The 20707-nt window shown below is 35.2% G+C and overlaps 1 protein-coding gene across 2 annotated transcripts; it reads left to right on the top strand.

Moving 5' to 3' along the window:
* The first annotated feature begins 15491 nt into the window (after positions 1 to 15491).
* LOC7469887 (probable glycosyltransferase At5g03795) lies at positions 15492 to 19030 on the top strand. Of its 2 annotated transcripts, none has more exons than XM_024590980.2 (3): positions 15492 to 16114; positions 17594 to 18158; positions 18361 to 19030. In XM_024590980.2, exons 1-3 carry the CDS (start codon positions 15769 to 15771, stop codon positions 18866 to 18868), a joined length of 1419 nt encoding a protein of 472 aa, XP_024446748.1. In that variant the 5' UTR covers positions 15492 to 15768; the 3' UTR covers positions 18869 to 19030. The 2 variants fall into 2 exon arrangements, with proteins under 2 accessions (XP_024446748.1, XP_024446749.1); XM_024590981.2 differs by having other exon boundaries at positions 15971 to 16114; positions 17563 to 18158.
* The last annotated feature ends 1677 nt before the right edge of the window (positions 19031 to 20707 follow it).

A 20707-nucleotide genomic window follows, 5' to 3' on the forward strand; every position in this document is an offset into this window, starting at 1 on the left:
GGATTGTTAGGAAAGAAAGGAAATTGTGATAGTTGCGTTGTTTTCCTTATTGCAAAATTAAAACAGGTTTCAGGAGGTGAATAATAAGGAAATGTGGTGATTGAGTGTATATATATATATATAAAAAAAAAGAGAGAGAGAAGGAACTGATTTAAGGACCGGCCACTGGAGGGGAAGAAAAAAAAACAGAGGAGAACGTATGACTCCCCTGTTAATTAATTAGGTGTGTTGTTGTAGTGTAGTTACAAATTGTAACTTATAAGGGAGAGGAACCTACGTTCCAGGTAAGGTGAAAATATGGCTGAAATTGATGGGGAAGTAGGATTGGAAATAAAAATTGTAGGTACCTTCTCCATTGACAAAACAGGGCAGATTCGTTGCCCTGGTTCCTGAGGGAATTTGGACCTGAAGATGATAGAATCTAGGGAAGGTCCATTCATAGAAGTTGTAGCTGGGAGTGTTAGCTTTCCAACGAGTCCGACCCCGCCTAATTTGGAGTCCTAGAACTCCATATACAAATGAAAATCTGAGGAGAGGTCAAGCTGCCACCCCTGTTGGCAGTTTCGGCCAAGTCGATAAAACGGCGAAATTTAGCCGTATTAAGGGTAGAATTTGTCTTCTCGCCCTTCATAAAGTGTGTCTTGATCTTAAAAAGAAGAAAAAAAGAGAATAAACTGTTATCAAAATTGAATTCATGATGTCCACTTGGACTATAAATGGGCCGAAAATGTGAAAGGATAATAATGAGGAATGTAAGTGAGAAAAAAAAGATTGGTAAAAGAGAAATGAGTATTATTGCCATTGTTGTTGTTGTGTTGTGATATGTGGACTAATATGGAATAATGATGGGTGTTTGTGGTTTCAGGAGGAACCGCGGGAGGAGTACAACAACAACAGGGGAACGCAAGTCGAGCGTCTACAGCAGGTAGGTACTCGGTACCTATATCTCCTCTTGTTAATAATTATTTTAACTAACTATTGAACTATAAAAAATTTGGTGCGTATTGAGGAGGAAAAGAAAGGGGGAAAGGAAAGGTGAAATGGTGGGAAAATAGAAATGGAGGACTAAATTTAAATTATAGGTCCTTTTGGAGGAAATGAACAGTAACAACGAATTTTGATAATGATTGTTTCTCGAATTTGATTAGCCTGTCCCTGATATGGGAGGCTAATGATGTTAGCCAAGCTGGTTAACATCGGCATTACCGATACATGGGAGGAGAAATATATAAAACTTGATTAACTATTCAGGTTCAGAATAGTTAATGATATCGGCAGGTGACGTCGATATCGGCAAAATTTATAAACTTGATTAACTATTTGGATTCAGAATAGTTAATGATATCGGCGGGTGACGTCGATATCAGCAAAATTTGTAAACTTGATTAACTATTCGGATTTAGAATAGTTAATGATATCGGCGGGTGTCGTCGATATCGGCAAAACTTATAGACTTGATTAGCTTTCCGAGGTGAAAGCTAATGATGTCAAGAATCCTTGACATCGGCATACCCGAGGACCTCCTAAGGTAGCATAGAACAGTGATTAACTATTTCGGTTAAAAAAAATATTTAATGACACCAACGGTCGTGTTAGTGTCGGCATTTTCATGAATCTGATTAGTTGACCCCAGGATGGACAACTAAAGACACTAATGGAGGTCGTTAGTGCCGGTATAGTCTTCCTAATGCGGGGAGAAGTAGTTAAAGAAAATAAACTGGATAATCCTCAAAAGGGATGGTGGTGGTGTATTGAAATTGCATATGACTTAAGTAGGTGGACGTGCTGTATAAATTTTCTTCCGTGAATTGTTTGTATTTTAGTTATTTTTAATTGTATGGAAAATTTATGTTTTGCAGGTCCCTCCCATTCACGTCAGGAGTAGAATTTAGGTTCCTTATCCCTTTTGTATAAGATAGGAACTTAGAGATTTTCATGTAATTTTGTTATGCAGCAAACATGTAACCTGAACAGAATAGTATATACTCCTTATATTATTTTGTTTTTGGAATATTAATGTATTAATCTATACTCGGAAAAATTATAGCGTAATAGCTTATGTTCAGAATGCTAAACTGTGTTGTGTTTATATATGAAATTTCAGTGCTTGGATGGTCATTTTAATTAATAATTTATGCATATGATATGAGATGGAGATTGAGAATGAAGATTTGTCCTAAGTATATTCTCGAATGAATAAAATGATTGAATGTACCAATCATGGATGTGATTATGGGTGGGATGTGATTATAATTGTGTGCAGGAAAAATTGTCGATAACTTGGGATCTCCCGGTATAGGGGAGACTCTGCCGAAATTTCGTTAGAAATTTCAGTGAATTTAACCAAAAAAAAAAAATTGCTTCATTTGCCCTTTATGTAGGAGTTAAACGATTATATATATATTGATTGAAATTTTTTTTGAGGTTGTTACAGTTGGTATCAGAGCCACTGGTTGAAGTTTCAGGGATTGAAATACTGATGTGAATTTGGAAACATGTTGCAGGATGGCTCGCACCCGACAAGAAGCAAGAGCAGACCCGTCCTCTATGCATGGGAGAGAGTATGGCTCACAATACGGGAATGAAAATGAAGGGGAACCACTGATGGACACAGCCTCCCACCAACCTGCAGTGTCGGTCCATTCAGAGAAGGGAGAATCAGGGGGGCATCAGGATGACCCTGTCTCTCATCGGGAAGAAGTGTTACTGCCTGGAGCAGCAGGTGGTCAAGGACCAGAAGATAGGCCACCACTAGTGGCACCGATGGTCACCCAGAATCCATATTCGGACCCCACATTTCTGGAGCAATTGGTCAAGGCAATAGCAACTGGGATGGCCGCTGGTGCATCCAATTCCACTCCTCGGGTAGAAAGAGTAGTGACCCTGGTTCATTGGGTGAAGGGCATGCGGGAAATGGGTTGCACGACCTATTCAGGGGAAGAAGACGCCGAAGTAGCAGGACATTGGTTGAGGAAGGTAGAAAGGGTCATAGATCAGATGCAAGTGCCAGAGGAAACTCGAGTAGACTGTGTGACCCAGTTGTTAACAGAAAGTGCCCACTCCTGGTGGGAGACTATTAGAGAAAGAAGGGCAGGAGAAGAATTAAGGTGGAAACACTTTCGAGAAGAATTTGAGGAGCGGTACTACTCCTGGCAGCACCGAAAAGAGAAAGAACAGGAGTTCCTGGATCTGAAACAGGGGAATATGACCGTCCTGGAGTATGAGAGGAGGTTTCAGGACTTATCTATTTTTGCCACCACCTATCTTCCCACTGAGCATCATCGGGTAGAACGGTTTCGGGAAGGGCTCAGGCAGGAGCTGAAATTAATTTTGGTGGCTATGCAGTTTCAGTCGGTCCGGGAGTTAGTGCGAGCTGCTCAGGGCATGGAAAGAGTAATGAATGACACCCCAAGGTTAACAAGTGAGCAGAGTCAGACTACGGGATTCAAAAGAAGGGATTTCATACCTCCTATGGGAAGGAATCCTCCTATGAAGAAAGGAAGGAGCGGGTCATCATTCGGGCCACTCCCGAAAAAAAGGGGGAGTTTTATTCATGGTGGGAGTTCAGGAGGTGCTAGACACGTTAATGCTGGGGTATCCGTGGGAGGTCAGACCCGCCAGGGGACAAGTGTTATAGGGGGGTCCATGGAGCAGAGGAGACCTGTCTACCCGTTATGTATGAGATGTAACCAGAAACACCCCGGGGATTGTTCAGCCACACCAGGAAGATGCTATATTTGTAGAGGGGAAGGACATCAATGGAGGGATTGCCAGTATTTGGAAAGGGGTTGTTTCCATTGTGGGGAAACGGGTCACAAAAAGAAAGAATGCCCGCATAAAGCCACGGAGGGAGTACAGGGACAGGGGATAACTACCCAAAGCCAACAACAGTCAGTGACAGTTGATCGGCCCGTACGACCTACTCAGTCAGGGACAAGTGCCAATAAAAGCCGACCCAGATTCCAGGAGGAAAGAACTCGAGGCAGGATATACCATATGACTCAAGAAGATGTGGGGGCAATGCCAGATGTCGTAGCAGGTACACTACAATTGGGTTTAATACAAGTTTATGCTTTAATTGATCCTGGGGCCAGTCATTCTTTTGTGGCCCATCGAATTATCAGTAATTTAAATGTGTTACCAAGTAGATTGAAGGTCGGGATGGTAGTTAGTACACCTTTGGGGAAAAATATAAACATTGATGAGGTATACAAGGGAGTAATACTATACATTGAGGGGGTAGAACTAAGGGTGAACCTCATGCCTTTAGAATTATATGATTTTGATTTGATTTTGGGAATGGATTGGTTGAGTAGATATAGAGCACAAGTAAATTGTTTCACAAAGACCGTAAGCCTCCAAGATGTGAGTGGTAAAAGGGTAGTATTCACGGGGGAGAGGAGGGTGATTCCAAACTCTATAATCTCGGTCATGACGGCCGGAAAACTGATTAGAAAAGGATGCCCTGCCTGGTTGTCTCATGTGAGAGAATTAAAGAAGGGAAGCATAGAATTAACAAATATGCCAGTTGTAAAAGAATTTCCAGACGTGTTTCCGGAAGAATTACCAGGACTACCTCCAATCAGAGAGATTGAGGTTTCCATTGAGACTCTTCCAGGAGTCAACCCTATAACACAAACCCCTTATAGAATGGCCCATATAGAACTAGCTGAACTGAAGATCCAACTTCAGGAGTTGCTGGACAAAGGGTTCATACGACCGAGCAATTCACCTTGGGGAGCCCCAGTGTTATTTGTAAAGAAAAAGGATGGTACGTTCAGGTTATGTATTGACTATCGTCAGCTGAACAAAGTGACGGTAAAGAACAAGTATCCGCTACCACGGATAGATGACCTGTTTGATCAGTTGAAGGGTGCGAGAGTATTCTCGAAGATAGATCTGAGATCGGGGTATCATCAACTAAGAATCAGAGAACAGGACATACAGAAGACTGCCTTTAGAACCCGCTATGGCCATTATGAATTCTTAGTGATGCCTTTTGGGTTAACTAATGCCCCGGCGGTATTTATGGACCTGATGAATCGAGTGTTTCGGTTTTATTTAGATAAATGTGTGGTGGTGTTTATTGATGATATACTGGTATATTCAAGCTCTTATTTGGAACACTAGAAGCACTTGAGGAAGGTGTTGGAGATATTGAGAGAAAATAAATTGTATGCAAAACTGGATAAATGTGAGTTCTGGCTCAAAGAGGTGATATTTTTGGGACATGTTATTTCAGCGGGGGAAATATGTGTAGACCCAGGAAAAGTGGAGGCAGTTCTAAAGTGGGAGAAGCCCACGAGTGTGACCAAAATTCGAAGCTTCTTAGGCCTTGCAGGGTATTATAGAAGGTTTATCGAAGGGTTTTCTACAATAGCATCGTCTCTGACCAAGTTGACTCGTAAAGAAGTAAGGTTTAATTGGTCAAAGGAATGCGAGGAGAGTTTTCAGGAGTTGAAAAGAAGGCTAACATCAGCCCCCGTTTTGGTCCTTCCTTCCGGAACAGAAGGGTTCATGGTTTACAGTGATGCCTCAAGAAGGGGTTTGGGATGTGTACTAATGCAACATGGGAAGGTGATCGCCTATGCTTCCAGACAGTTAAAGCCACATGAAGTGAACTACCCGGTCCATGACTTGGAACTTGCAGCAGTGGTATTTGCCTTACGAGTATGGAGACATTATTTGTATGGAACACAAGTCCAGATTTTCACCGACCATAAGAGTTTGAAGTATTTAATGTCGCAAAAGGAGTTAAACATGAGACAGAGGAGATGGGTGGAATTGATAAAAGACTACGACTGCGTAATTGACTACCATCCTGGCAAAGCCAATGTAGTGGCGGACGCCTTGAGTCGGAAAGGGAAAGCAGTGGTGGGTGATACAGAAATTACAGAACAAGAGAATTTGATGGAATTGAAAAAGATGGGATTGCAGTTAAGCGTGGGTCCTGAAGGGTCACTACTGGCTCATATAAAGATCAGATCAGTACTACGAGATAAAGTTCTAGAAGCTCAATTGGCGGATAAGGGTATAGGAAAAATGAAAGAAAAAATCAAGCAAGGCAAAGAGTTATCCCTTCAGGTTGTACCGGGAGGGTTGGTGGCAATGGGAAAACGAGTTTACGTACCTGAGAATAAGGCCTTAAAGGGTGAAATATTGAAGGAAGCTCATGAATCTCGATTTGCAACCCATCCCGGGAGCACCAAGATGTATAGAGATCTCAAAGAGTATTACTGGTGGCCAAATATGAAGAAGGAGATAGCAAAATATGTGTCAAGATGTGGGATATGTCAACAAGTGAAGATAGAACACCAAAGGCCGGCAGGGGAATTGTAACCGCTACCAATTCCGGAATGGAAATGGGAAAATATAGCCATGGACTTTGTAACCGGATTACCAAAGGGAAAAAGGGGCAATGATGCTATATGGGTAGTGGTAGATCGACTAACGAAGTCAGCTCTGTTCTTGCCCACCAAAATGACGGACCCCATAGACAAGTTGGCCAGATTATACGTGAATGAAGTGGTTAGACTACATGGAGTGCCCTTATCAATTGTGTCAGACCGAGACCCAAGATTCACCTCGAGGTTATGGTCATGCTTACAACAAGCTTTGGGAACCGAGGTAAACCTGAGCACGGCATTCCACCCCCAGACAGATGGCCAATCTGAAAGAACTATCCAAACACTTGAAGACCTTCTAAGGTCATGCGTGCTAGAGTTTGGGGGAAACTGGGAAGACTTGTTACCATTGGTAGAGTTCACGTATAATAATAGTTACCAAGCTTTTATTGGGATGGCTCCATATGAAGCCCTTTATGGGAGAAAATGTCGCACTCCGATATGCTGGGATGAAATTGGAGAAAGGAAACTCTTGGGTCCTGAAATGGTACAAATAACAACTGATAAAGTAAGAGTAATCAGGCAAAGAATGAAGGAAGCCCAAGATAGACAGAAGAGTTATTCAGATAACCGGAGGAGACCTTTAGAATTCCAAATAGGGGATAGAGTATTCTTAAAGGTGGCACCGTGGAAGGGCATCATTCGGTTTGGAATGAAAGGAAAGCTTGCTCCGAGGTACATTGGCCCATTTGAGGTGATAGCTAGGATAGGGCCGGTTGCTTACCGCCTGAAACTACTGGCACACCTAGAGAAGATTCACAATGTATTCCATGTATCACTATTGCGGAAGGCGGAAGTGGATCCTTCCCGAGTGCTACCTCCAGTTCCTATGGAAGTAAAAGAAGACTTGACACTCGAGACCAGGCCAGTCAAGATCATGGATCGGAGTGAAAAAACATTGAGGAATAAAAGAGTACCACTAGTCAGAGTGTTGTGGAGAAACTCACAAATTGAGGAAGAAACGTGGGAGAGAGAATCAGAGATTAAGGAAAAATACCCCCACCTATTCTTTGAGTCAGGTAAGCAGTTTAAATTTCGGGGACGAAATTTTTATTAGGAGGGGAGAATGTGAAGCCTAAAAATAAAGTATGCAAAAAAAAAGGGGGGAGTTTATAATAATTTTTTAAAAAATATGGTTATATATATATATATATATATATATATATATATATATAGAAGGGGCTAAAATAAGAAAAAGGGAGAAAGATGGGACCAAAATGAATTAAGAAGAGATGGGACTATAAATACCCATCCCTTCTCTCATTCATGACCGGGGAGGTAACAAAAGGAAAAGGGGAGGGAAAATTTTCAGATTTTCCTTCACCAAGCCTAAGAGAAAACACCTAAATTTCTATCTACACAAACCTTAGATTTTCTACGTGGGGAGACAAACTGGGGCAGGAGATTTGCAAGAAGAAAAGGTGATAGAATTTCTAAGAGAAGAGGGAGTGGGAGGCCGGCTGCTTGTAGAGAAGAAAGGGGTTAGGAAACTTTAATCAAATCAGAAATCAAACCTAAATTTTCCTCCAGGTATGAAGTTCTAAACCAATTGGGAAAGCCAAATTAAATTCATGCAAGAATTGTGCATTAATTTGAAGTTTGAAAGATTAGGGTCCTTGAGTAAAATTTGGGGAAATGTGGAATTGATTGGAACTAAATGAGTTGAGCAGCATAGGTTGCCTAAAAAGGATGGAATTATGCAAAGAAGATTTCAACAAAACCAAAGACCATGGGGAAATAGTGGTCGGCCATGGGATTGTTAGGAAAGAAAGGAAATTGTGATAGTTGCGTTGTTTTCCTTATTGCAAAATTAAAACAGGTTTCAGGAGGTGAATAATAAGGAAATGTGGTGATTGAGTGTATATATATATATATAAAAAAAAAGAGAGAGAGAAGGAACTGATTTAAGGACCGGCCACTGGAGGGGAAGAAAAAAAAACAGAGGAGAACGTATGACTCCCCTGTTAATTAATTAGGTGTGTTGTTGTAGTGTAGTTACAAATTGTAACTTATAAGGGAGAGGAACCTACGTTCCAGGTAAGGTGAAAATATGGCTGAAATTGATGGGGAAGTAGGATTGGAAATAAAAATTGTAGGTACCTTCTCCATTGACAAAACAGGGCAGATTCGTTGCCCTGGTTCCTGAGGGAATTTGGACCTGAAGATGATAGAATCTAGGGAGGGTCCATTCATAGAAGTTGTAGCTGGGAGTGTTAGCTTTCCAACGAGTCCGACCCCGCCTAATTTGGAGTCCTAGAACTCCAGATACAAATGAAAATCTGAGGAGAGGTCAAGCTGCCACCCCTGTTGGCAGTTTCGGCCAAGTCGATAAAACGACGAAATTTAGCCGTATTAAGGGTAGAATTTGTCTTCTCGCCCTTCATAAAGTGTGTCTTGATCTTAAAAAGAAGAAAAAAAGAGAATAAACTGTGATCAAAATTGAATTCATGATGTCCACTTGGACTATAAATGGGCCGAAAATGTGAAAGGATAATAATGAGGAATGTAAGTGAGAAAAAAAAGATTGGTAAAAGAGAAATGAGTATTATTGCCATTGTTGTTGTTGTGTTGTGATATGTGGACTAATATGGAATAATGATGGGTGTTTGTGGTTTCAGGAGGAACCGCGGGAGGAGTACAACAACAACAGGGGAACGCAAGTCGAGCGTCTACAGCAGGTAGGTACTCGGTACCTATATCTCCTCTTGTTAATAATTATTTTAACTAACTATTGAACTATAAAAAATTTGGTGCGTATTGAGGAGGAAAAGAAAGGGGGAAAGGAAAGGTGAAATGGTGGGAAAATAGAAATGGAGGACTAAATTTAAATTATAGGTCCTTTTGGAGGAAATGAACAGTAACAACGAATTTTGATAATGATTGTTTCTCGAATTTGATTAGCCTGTCCCTGATATGGGAGGCTAATGATGTTAGCCAAGCTGGTTAACATCGGCATTACCGGTACATGGGAGGAGAAATATATAAAACTTGATTAACTATTCAGGTTCAGAATAGTTAATGATATCGGCAGGTGACGTCGATATCGGCAAAATTTATAAACTTGATTAACTATTTGGATTCAGAATAGTTAATGATATCGGCGGGTGACGTCGATATCAGCAAAATTTGTAAACTTGATTAACTATTCGGATTTAGAATAGTTAATGATATCGGCGGGTGTCGTCGATATCGGCAAAACTTATAGACTTGATTAGCTTTCCGAGGTGAAAGCTAATGATGTCAAGAATCCTTGACATCGGCATACCCGAGGACCTCCTAAGGTAGCATAGAACAGTGATTAACTATTTCGGTTAAAAAAAATATTTAATGACACCAACGGTCGTGTTAGTGTCGGCATTTTCATGAATCTGATTAGTTGACCCCAGGATGGACAACTAAAGACACTAATGGAGGTCGTTAGTGCCGGTATAGTCTTCCTAATGCGGGGAGAAGTAGTTAAAGAAAATAAACTGGATAATCCTCAAAAGGGATGGTGGTGGTGTATTGAAATTGCATATGACTTAAGTAGGTGGACGTGCTGTATAAATTTTCTTCCGTGAATTGTTTGTATTTTAGTTATTTTTAATTGTATGGAAAATTTATGTTTTGCAGGTCCCTCCCATTCACGTCAGAAGTAGAATTTAGGTTCCTTATCCCTTTTGTATAAGATAGGAACTTAGGGATTTTCATGTAATTTTGTTATGCAGCAAACATGTAACCTGAACAGAATAGTATACTCCTTATATTATTTTGTTTTTGGAATAATAATGTATTAATCTATACTCGGAAAAATTATAGCGTAATAGCTTATGTTCAGAATGCTAAACTGTGTTGTGCTTATATATGAAATTTCAGTGCTTGGATGGTCCTTTTAATTAATAATTTATGCATGTGATATGAGATGGAGATTGAGAATGAAGATTTGTCCTAAGTATATTCTCGAATGAATAAAATGATTGAATGTACCAATCATGGATGTGATTATGGGTGGGATGTGATTATAATTGTGTGCAGGAAAAATTGTCGATAACTTGGGATCTCCCGGTATAGGGGAGACTCTGCCGAAATTTCGTTAGAAATTTCAGTGAATTTAACCAAAAAAAAAAAATTGCTCCATTTGCCCTTTATGTAGGAGTTAAACGATTATATATATATTGATTGAAATTTTTTTTTAGGTTGTTACAGTGGATGTCGGGTCAGCTTACGTGTACCTCGACTAATCTCTTGAGACCCTGAAGTTAACGACCAGGTAAACCTCTAGTAGCTCTGAGGTTTGTGGCACTCGAACTTATAACTTCTAGGGATCAAACCTAAGACCTAACCAGTTAAGCTATACCCCTCAAGTTTGCAATTTGCTTTTTATATATTAGCACATTAAAATCATTAAAAAATATTTAGAAAATATTAATTTAATGATTTTTCAAGTGAAACACGTTCAAAAACAGAATATCACACTCTCAAACACTCATTTAATTTGGCCTAATGGGTCGATCTTGGATCTCACTTAGGTTGAGTATTAAAAAAAGAAACTGGTGAAAGTTGACCCATCAAAACCGAGCAACCAGTCAAAACCCGATTTGATTTTTTCTTTTTAATTTTCAAAACAACACAATTTTAATTTTTTTTTAAAAATATGAAATAAATCATTTTGATTGACTCGAGTTAACCAGAGTTATTCTTCACAACTCGTGACCTGAGTTGGGCCAAGTTTAATAACTTTTGAATGGTTTGACAAAAGAAAAAAAAAAGTCTAGGTTGTTGTATATAAAAAAAAAATTCTCTCCGTTTCTTTCTAACGAAGACTGGATTACCACGCGTGCTCTGCTAGGAGAAAATTTTTGGAATGTATTTTTGATTTAATTATATGATAATAAAAATAAACAACCAATAAAATTATGGAAGGAAAATGTTTTTTTTAATTTTTTTTTCTAATTCATGTAGTTTTTTGTTGTTTTGACAGTATAATAGTTTTTCTTTATTAACAACATAGTTATTAAACACAAAATAACATTGTTTGACATAAAACAAGCTATTTTTATGAGAAGTATTGTTTTTTAAGTAAAAACTCATTATGATTATACAATAAAATTTTAATTAAAAAATTAAAAGTCATGTCTAAATATTTTGTATACAATTGAATAAAAAAGAATAATTAATATTAAAAAATTATAATAAAAAGTAAAAAAGTTTGAAATTTTATTTTCATGATAACATAGTAGAACATAGTATTTTGAAATTTTAATAATTGTATATTCATGATCACATAGTTCATTAAACACAAAACCTATAATTTTATTTGAAAATAATTTCAAAATCAAATTATATTTAATTGAATAATATCTTAAATATAATTTTATTTATATTTATTTTATTCAAAATTTAAGAAAAAAAACTAAAGAAAAATATGAAAAGAGATCACACATATAGGCATGGAAGGGTGGGCAATTGCATCTGTCCAATATAAAAAAAAATAATAAAAAACATAAACATGTGGAAGGGTAAACTTACATGTCTAGCTTTTTTTTTATTTTTTTTTAATATGTGGACAAAACATTATTCACCCTATTTTTTAAAATAAATAGATGATATGTGGTTAATTTGTTAAGATTTTGGCAAGTTAGGGTCTGAGTTTTTAAGATCTATTTTCTAATTTTTTTTATATTAAAACACCCAAGAAAAAGAACCTTATCAAACTTACTTTCAACTTCAAAACCTTTAAATGATCAAGAAAATCTATAATTAAATTGAATAAAACAAATTCCTAAGTCTCTGCCTATTTTTTCCAATAAGATAAAATTCAAAAATATCTTAACAACATGTCGCTTGATAAGATGTATATATTGATATCAAAATTAACTTTATATGGCCAGAATATAGTCAACCAATCTCTTTCTCTCTTCTTTTATTTTCAAATAATTTTCTCTCTCCTGTCTTAAAACTAATCTATTGAGATTTTAAAAAAGAAAAGTTTAGGACCTAAATATAAGATGCTAAAATCAAAGAAGATAAAAAATAGTAAATAGAGACTTTTGGATGAAAATGAACTTTTTCATGCAAAAATGAAAAAAAGAAGAAGACATGTTTGTTTAATTTGATCTTTCTTTTTTTAATTGTTTTTATACCTTAAATTAAATTATAAAAAATTATTAAACACCTTGAATTTACAAGAATAAAAAAATAAATAAAAAAATAAATCTCAATATATGAAATATCACTCAATATAATATGCAAGGATGAAATTGAAAATGAATGAAGTGTAATGATGAAAATGAAAAATAAAAAAAATAAAAATGTTCACAGAACAGTGCCATCAACAAAATTTAGATAAATAAACAGTAGTGCACATTTAATAATGATATTCTTTAGTTGCTTTTCACTCATAATTTTCTCACGCGATGTTGCATACTAGTTTTCAAAATTATTTTTATTTAGTTCTTTTACAATTCAAGTAGATGCGTACATCAAAGACAACAGTTTGAAATATGGATGAAAAAAATATTTTTTTTATATGAATTTTTTTTTATTCATGTATTTTTTAGTTTGAACAAAAATAATTTTGTATCGGCACCATAGTTTTTTAATAAAAGGAAACATTTTAAAAAAAAAGTAAGAAAAAATAGTAAACATTGAAAGTTGTCATAGTGTTAGCCTAAGAGGTTGGGCTTGCGTGTGGGGCCCTGTAAGGTTAGGCCTGTACTTCTAGATCTCTTTTTTATTTTTTTTATTTAATAAGATGGATGACATGTTATTTATCGTATTATTATTTTTTTAAAAAAAAGAAAATAGATGATGCATCTTGTCTATTAGTAATTTTGGCTGTTGGAACATGTAATTCCGAGTTTTGGGACCTCTAAAACTCATTTTTCAATTATTTTTCATTTGAAAACATAAAAGAAATCACAAGAACCTCAACAAACTCATTTTTAACCTTAAAATACCCTTAAATCTATCAAAAATCCCAAAATTAGATCGAACCAAATAAGATTTATTGAGCTTTGATTTTTGATGACATGAATGGTAAAAAAAAAAACACTTTAATAGAGCTTTTATTGTCAAATAGAACTCATTGACACTAAAATTAACTTTTTTTATGGCCATAATGCGACAACATGACCTATTTTCTCTCTCATCTCTTATTTTTTGATGACCTTATCTCTCATCTCAAGTTTTAAAGAATGAAAATATAAAACAAATGAAGTTTATGAGTGAAACATGAAACCCTACAAACGAGGACCAAGTTGTAATTTTCATGAAAAAAGATTGTTTTTTTATATATAAATTTGGTTCTTGTGATTTAACTTATTTTAAATTGATAAAACTAAATTATTATTTTTTTCCAAAATCAAACATCGATTTAATTCCAAGATGTTTTTTTTAACATTGTTAATAAGATGAAGTATGTGAATCAAAATAAATCATTGGACTTAAAACCAAGCAAACATAAAGTGGAAGGATGAAATTAACAAAAAAATAACTGAACAAATATTCAATGAAAAAAAAAAAGAGGTGCTGGACTTAAAGCATACTGCTTTAGTGGAATGAAGTTTTTTTCCATTCCTCTTTTAGTTTATTTTATAACTAGATTTGTGGGCCCGTTGTGCATTTTCTTGTTGGTTAAGAAAAGATGTCTGAGCGATGCAAACATGTTTTAAAGAAGTAAAACAAATATAATTCGGGGCATAGACTCAACTAAGCAAAAAAAAGCTATAATCTAATCAAATAATAAAAGAACAAACAATAACAATTAATGGACCAATTTAAACAAAAGAGTAATGGGAACTTGCAAAACAAATAGCGGTCATCGAAACAAAAAAGGGCGATGAAGCAAAGATTCTAGCCATTCAATGAAAACAAAACTAAAAAAAGGAAAAATAACATTGACTTGTGAAGTGAGCATGTCAAATATGCAAGTTAGGCCATGTGAATAGGATAAGGAAACAACAACAAAAAAATATGAAGTTCGATTTCAAACAAATCAATCGTAGAAGGATGAAATTGAAAAAAAAGGAATTAGGTAAGCCAATCAAACTCTACAATCCAGATAATACGAATAAGATAACCCGATAGAAGACAAATAAAAAAAGATTACGAAGCTCAATTTCAAAACAATTCAATACTGAAAGATGAAACGTAACAAATATAAAGTTTTTTTTAAAAAAAAAAATCCTAAAAAAGACCTGAGCCAACTTAGCCCAACTCATAGTCTAAGTAATGGGACCAAGATAAAAAATAGAAATAAAATTAAAAAAAATCATGAAACTCAATATCAAAAAACTTTAACCTTAAAGGATAGAACTAAAAAAATGCTCAACCAATTTAATGTTCAAGGATAAATAAAAAAATCAATTTAAAAAATCTGGCAAAGTAAATTCAACAAAGAACAAAAAATAAAAAGAACCAAGATAACCCGAGTCATTTTCAAAGAATTTTTTAGAAAGCAAAAAAAAAAAAATTCAAATCTCCAATTGAATAAATGTTGAAGGATGAACTTGAAAAAACATGAGTTTAAAAAGAAAACCAAGTAAACCCATGGTGAATCTCATAAACCTGTGTTAATGTCTAAAACTCGCAACCCATGAAATCTTAGACCCGAACTCAATCAAGAAGCTCAATTCTCAACCAAATCAAATTTGATAGGAAAAAAAACTTAAGGAGTATGAAATTATAAGAAAAAAATCAACTTTAAAAATTATCTCAAATAAAATAAATAGCAATTAAAAGAATTGAGGACCAAATATAAAAGATTAAAAAAAAATAAAGGGGAGTGAAATTGATAAATAATTCTAATTTTATAAATTATTTTAAATAAAACAACTAATAATTAAAAGAACACGAATCAAATCTAAAAAAATAATAAATTGAGAGGTTGTTTTGAATTTTTAAAGAAAAAAATATAAAATAAAAAAATCATCGATATCAAAAGTCCATTAGCCCTATGTTTCTCCTTTTAACAAAAAAAGACTTTAAGATGATTCAAACATCGCTCTCAAAGGCAATAAATAGTTGGCAATAGTTGATCACCATAAATATCCTTAAATCAATCTGGTATTAATAAAAAAAACCTTAAAAAAAAGTTTGGCAGATTGTGTTTAGATACACAATAATTTCACGAGGAGAAGAGCAATTTTGTTATTAAACTATTACGTTATGTGTGCGGGTGCAGGGTGCAGGTGAGGAGATTTAGTTTTTTTTTTAATATAATTATAATTCCAATTGCAATTATAATGTAATGTAATTATGTAATTGGAATGTAAGAGTATTCCTCGTCAAAACTCAAACGACCAACAACGCTAGGTAGGTGGGGTCCAAAGAGTGTCCAAAAAGGACCAAGATACTTTCTTTCTCCTCACTGACATCTCTTGCCATGGCAAACACCACATGGCTTCTCTACTACTTAACTCGCCGCCGATTCTCACCTTCTTTCAGGTCATTCTTCTTCATCCCCACATCCTTAGCTCTTTTTACTTCTCTCTTCATTCTCTTTTATATTTCCACTACCTCCACTCTCTTCTTTTCCAATCAACAACCATCCATACCTCACCTAAACCAACCACTTTTATCTGGCTCATCATCCATTCCTCAAATTAACATCAGCAATAGTGCTCAAAACCCTTTTGTTCATGTCTCCAATGTCAATCGCCTGAATGAGAATGACAGAGATGGGAGGGAAAGTCAACGGTCTTTACGGCCTCAATTTGGCTCCTCTGATGGTAAGTCTTCTTTGAAGCAATGTTTTTGTTTTGAAACTTGTTTGTTGATTTGAATTTTCTTTAGGGGCTGGGATTGTTTAGAATTAACTTATTTGATTGTTGAAGAAGGGTATGCGAAGTTTTAATGGCTTTTAGATAACTGAATTGTACTTTAGTTATCAAAAGAAAAGAAAAAATGTTTCAAGTTCAAAGCTTGTAGCCTTAAAGGATCGACTTGATTGACGGAAGAGAATCATATGCATTAATAAAAGTCTTCCTAATTATAATTGTCAAGTGGGATACTTAGTTCTGCTAAAACATTGAGAGCTGGGGTTTTTTTTTATTGAAATTTAGCTTTATGATTCTTATGATGTGAGACAATATTCCTAGTGCATTTCTTGAGTGGAATCTAACAGAAATGGCGACCCTTTTTGAGAATTAGAATCTTAATGTGACTCTACTCCATAAAAAAATGTTATCTTTTTTTGGTTCCAAGAGCTTATATATTCAATGTCTTTATACAATTTCTAGTGCCAGGTAGAAAATGAAATGTCCTGCATTTGATTAGGTTCCTTATTTGATACGAGTATTAGGTGACAATAATCTACCCTCAAGACCACAACTTCCTCTGATGTTGTTAAGTCACCTGAGGCTTTTCGAATTCTGCTGAGTTTTATCCTAAAAGAGCATTCTTTTTTTCTCTTTCGTTTGTTCTCTAAGGAGGTAAGGCCCTAGTAGATTTGAGCTTCATCATGTGTAAAATACAAGAGGTAACTTTGTCAGACACCAATCCCCTGATTATGCTCCTTCCTGCAATGTATGGGCATCCGGATGCCCTTTTTTTTGCAAGCAAAAGCATATATAACAATGATGGAACATAAATTTTTTTAATATTCAAGACCTGTTAAATATCTATGCAGACCTTTTTTTGATAGCTGATCTATGCGAACCTCTTGAAGCCTTCTTTGTTTCATCTTATGGAGTAGTATAGAGCGTAGGTAGCCCAATTCAAAAATTTACCACTGCCCATCTTCTGTTTTATGGTGTCAATTTTTGTTTTGGTCATAAAAATAAAACTGATGGTGGGAGTTAATTTCTAGTATCAAGTTGTTTAAGCAACCAAAACTATGAGCAGACTTGAACACTAAGGGGATTCATTATGATTCAGGCACCAGTATTTTTTCTTTCAAACTTGCACTTCATTTTACATGATAATGTCACTAGTTGGACCTGCAGTTTTTCATAAGCTCGGTAAATTAGAAGTTAGAAAGAATTTGGGAACCTAATTTGTGGGTGGAGTTTCCAATTTGGTTTATCATTGCTTGGGCTCTTAAATTGTAAAGGCTTTTCTGTGGTTCAACCTCATTATTTATTATCTAGGAGGTCAAACAACTTGATATGGGTTGGGTTAATGGGAAGTTTGAAGATTGTTGAGTTGGTCTCTATGAAGTTCTATTTCTTAACTTCAGGATCTGGAAAATGCTGGTTTCTATTGTTCAGGAATCTATGTGAACAACGAGCTGTTCCATGATAAAGATATCTTTCTGGAAGACTATAAACAAATGAATAGGAGCTTTAAGATATATGTTTATCCTCACAGGCGAAATGACCCGTTTGCAAATGTACTTTTGCCGGTTGATTTTGAACCTGGGGGCAATTATGCCAGTGAAAGTTACTTTAAGAAGGCTCTTATGAAAAGTCATTTCATCACAAAAGATCCAGCGAAGGCAGACCTTTTCTTTCTTCCCTTCTCAATTACAAGGTTGCGGCATGACCCTAGAGTTGGTGTAGGAGGTATCCAAGATTTCATCAGAGATTACATCTTAAATATAAGTCGGAAGTACCCATTTTGGAATAGGACAGGTGGAGCTGATCATTTCTATGCTGCTTGTCATTCCATTGGGCGGTCAGCAATGGAGAAGTCAGAGGAAGTAAAATTTAATGCCATTCAAGTGGTCTGCTCTTCAAGCTACTTCCTTTCTGGATACATTGCTCACAAAGATGTCTCCCTGCCACAGATTTGGCCTAGACAAGGAGATCCTCCTAATCTTGCATCGTCAAAAAGGTGAAACATAAGCTTTATTCTGGTTGCCTGCTTCTGATTTAAAAAGTATGCATGGACTAGTTGTAGTTGTGAAATTGCTCTTTAGCTAGCAAAGCATGCATGGGAATTTGAATTGCAATCGCAAAAGTACATTGGTGCGATATAATTGCTAGGTTTCTTTCCCCGGATGTCACCTAAGTCAGGTTGTGAAATGTGATTACAGGAAGAAACTTGCTTTCTTTGCTGGATCAATCAACTCCCCAGTCCGTGAAAGGCTTCTTCATTCTTGGAGAAATGACTCTGAAATCTTTGCCCACTTTGGTCGGCTCACAACACCTTATGCTGATGAGCTACTTGGAAGCAAATTCTGCCTCCATGTCAAAGGCTTTGAAGTAAACACAGCTCGTATTGGAGACTCACTATATTATGGTTGTGTTCCAGTTATCATTGCCAACCACTATGATCTTCCATTTGCAGACATTCTGAATTGGAAGAGCTTCTCAGTTGTTGTTGCCACTTTAGATATTCCATTGCTTAAGAAAATTCTTAAAGGAATAAGTTCTGACCAATATCTGATGTTTCAAAAAAAGGTACTAGAGGTGCGAAAACATTTCCAGTGGCACTGCCCTCCAGTTGATTACGATGCGTTTTACATGGTGATGTATGAACTATGGCTTCGACGGACTTCTGTGAGGGTCTCATTGCCAGTGTCTAAGAACCCTAATCATTGATTAAACATTTCGTCGACAGTGATTCAGCAGCTCCCATGGCATTGAGAATTTGTATACATGTCCAATTTCTTTAATTGCTAGAGAAGCATGCATGATTTTTCATGACTTCCTGCAAAATTCTTAGCATATTTCATAATGTATAAAAGAATCCCTTGTATCGTACCGCATCTGCTCTTTCAAAATTCAACCTGCATGTTTTTGTATAGCTGACCAACTCCATGATCACAACATCAGCAACTTAACAGCTTAACTATTACCACATCAAACTTACAGTTACATGGTTAATTGAAGAAAAGAACGTTGAATTCGAGGACTCAATTAAACACAGTTTATAGACTTCCTCGAATATAATTTTTATCTTCACTTTGTTCACATGAAATGAATGTCTGTGTGTATATATTAAACAAACTCCTGTCATCGTTTTTCTTCCTTGACAATAGAAGAATATCACCAAACCCGGAATTGATTACGTCTATCAATAATTAAATTAAATCAAAATTAAAAGAAATTTAAAAGATATGGGAAAACACTGCTTATCCATTTACAAATATTAGAGATTGCAACAATGTTTTTCTTTTTTTTTTCTCCTTTAAGTTTTTTCATCTAGTCATTGAATTTTTTTTTTATTTTATCTTTATATATTGTGTTGACTAAGAATTGTGCTTATAATATATTTCTCTTTATTTTTATAAAATTATCATGGTATCAAAAAAAAATTTTAATAGTAGTTTAATGCTCATTTTAGCAAAAAAAAAAAAGTTTGGTTTTATAGCTTGCAGAGAATTAAAAAAGGAGGGACCAAAATTGACAATGAGGTAGAAATACAAGTTTTTTTTATCCTTTTATTACATTCTTCATGAGACACCTTTTCTAAAAATTTTACCTGCAAAATTTTTTCATTTTCATTTATGGTCCATTTAGAGTGAAACTGCTACTTTTATTCATTCATATTTGAGTCCCCAAGAATGAAATGAGAGAGAGAGAGAGAAACCCGTTGGGTTATGATATTTTAAGAATAAAAAAAGCCGAAGGTTATTGTGTTCCTCTTGACGAGAGATAATACTGGAAAAAAATAAATAGGGGTTGAGAAAGATTTTTTTATTTAAGTTTATGTTTTTGAACTAATTTAAAAGTGTTTTGAGTTGAAAAATTAGTCCATTGAGATTTTAAAGTTGTTTATTAAGTGTTTTTAAATAAAAATATGTTAAAAATGATTTTATAGGTCTAAAAATCCTGCTCTGATTTTTCAACTACCTCTCCAATGGTTAGAATCTTGACAAGCAAATAACATATTGTTTGTTTTATTTTATAAAATAAATAAAAAAGCAAACGACATGTCATCTATTTTTATGTAAAAAAAATAAGGTCGCGTGCGCAGACCTTTTTGGACCTGATTTTCTCCTCCCTCGGGCTATGAAATTTGACCCTATTTATAGGGGGTGGACGAGAGATATTTTATCTTTAATGATATCAAATCTTGTCTCTTGATTCAATCCGGAATGATCTTTTTGGTCTAGGTGCCTAGCCATTTTCTATGGGTACTTTTTTATTTTTTTAATTTTTATTGAAATACAGTATAAAAAATTATTGACATAGTATTTAAATTATAAAAAATTATCGACACTTTGTTTCCAATTAGTATGTACATGATATGCATAAATAAGAAATAAAATAATGCTCAGAAATATTCAATGAAAATATTTTTTTTTCTTTCAATTTTTTACATAATTTTATCATATTTATTTTTTTTTCCTTAATCACATATAAAATATTGAGATATTATTTTAATATTTAAATAAAAAAACTTCATTTTAAGATCATGATGGTTTTTATTTTAAA

This window comes from Populus trichocarpa, chromosome 19 (genome assembly GCF_000002775.5).
Source record: "Populus trichocarpa isolate Nisqually-1 chromosome 19, P.trichocarpa_v4.1, whole genome shotgun sequence".
NCBI classification, from domain to species: domain Eukaryota; kingdom Viridiplantae; phylum Streptophyta; class Magnoliopsida; order Malpighiales; family Salicaceae; genus Populus; species Populus trichocarpa.

Excerpts from the sequence above, each read along its gene's own strand:
- LOC7469887 (XM_024590980.2), top strand. The coding sequence starts at position 15,769 with ATGGCAAACACCACATGGCTTCTCTACTACTTAACTCGCCGCCGATTC. Across the intron at positions 16,115-17,593 it reads TCAATTTGGCTCCTCTGATG|GAATCTATGTGAACAACGAG; the intron begins GTAAGTCTTCTT and ends TCTATTGTTCAG. Across the intron at positions 18,159-18,360 it reads AATCTTGCATCGTCAAAAAG|GAAGAAACTTGCTTTCTTTG; the intron begins GTGAAACATAAG and ends ATGTGATTACAG.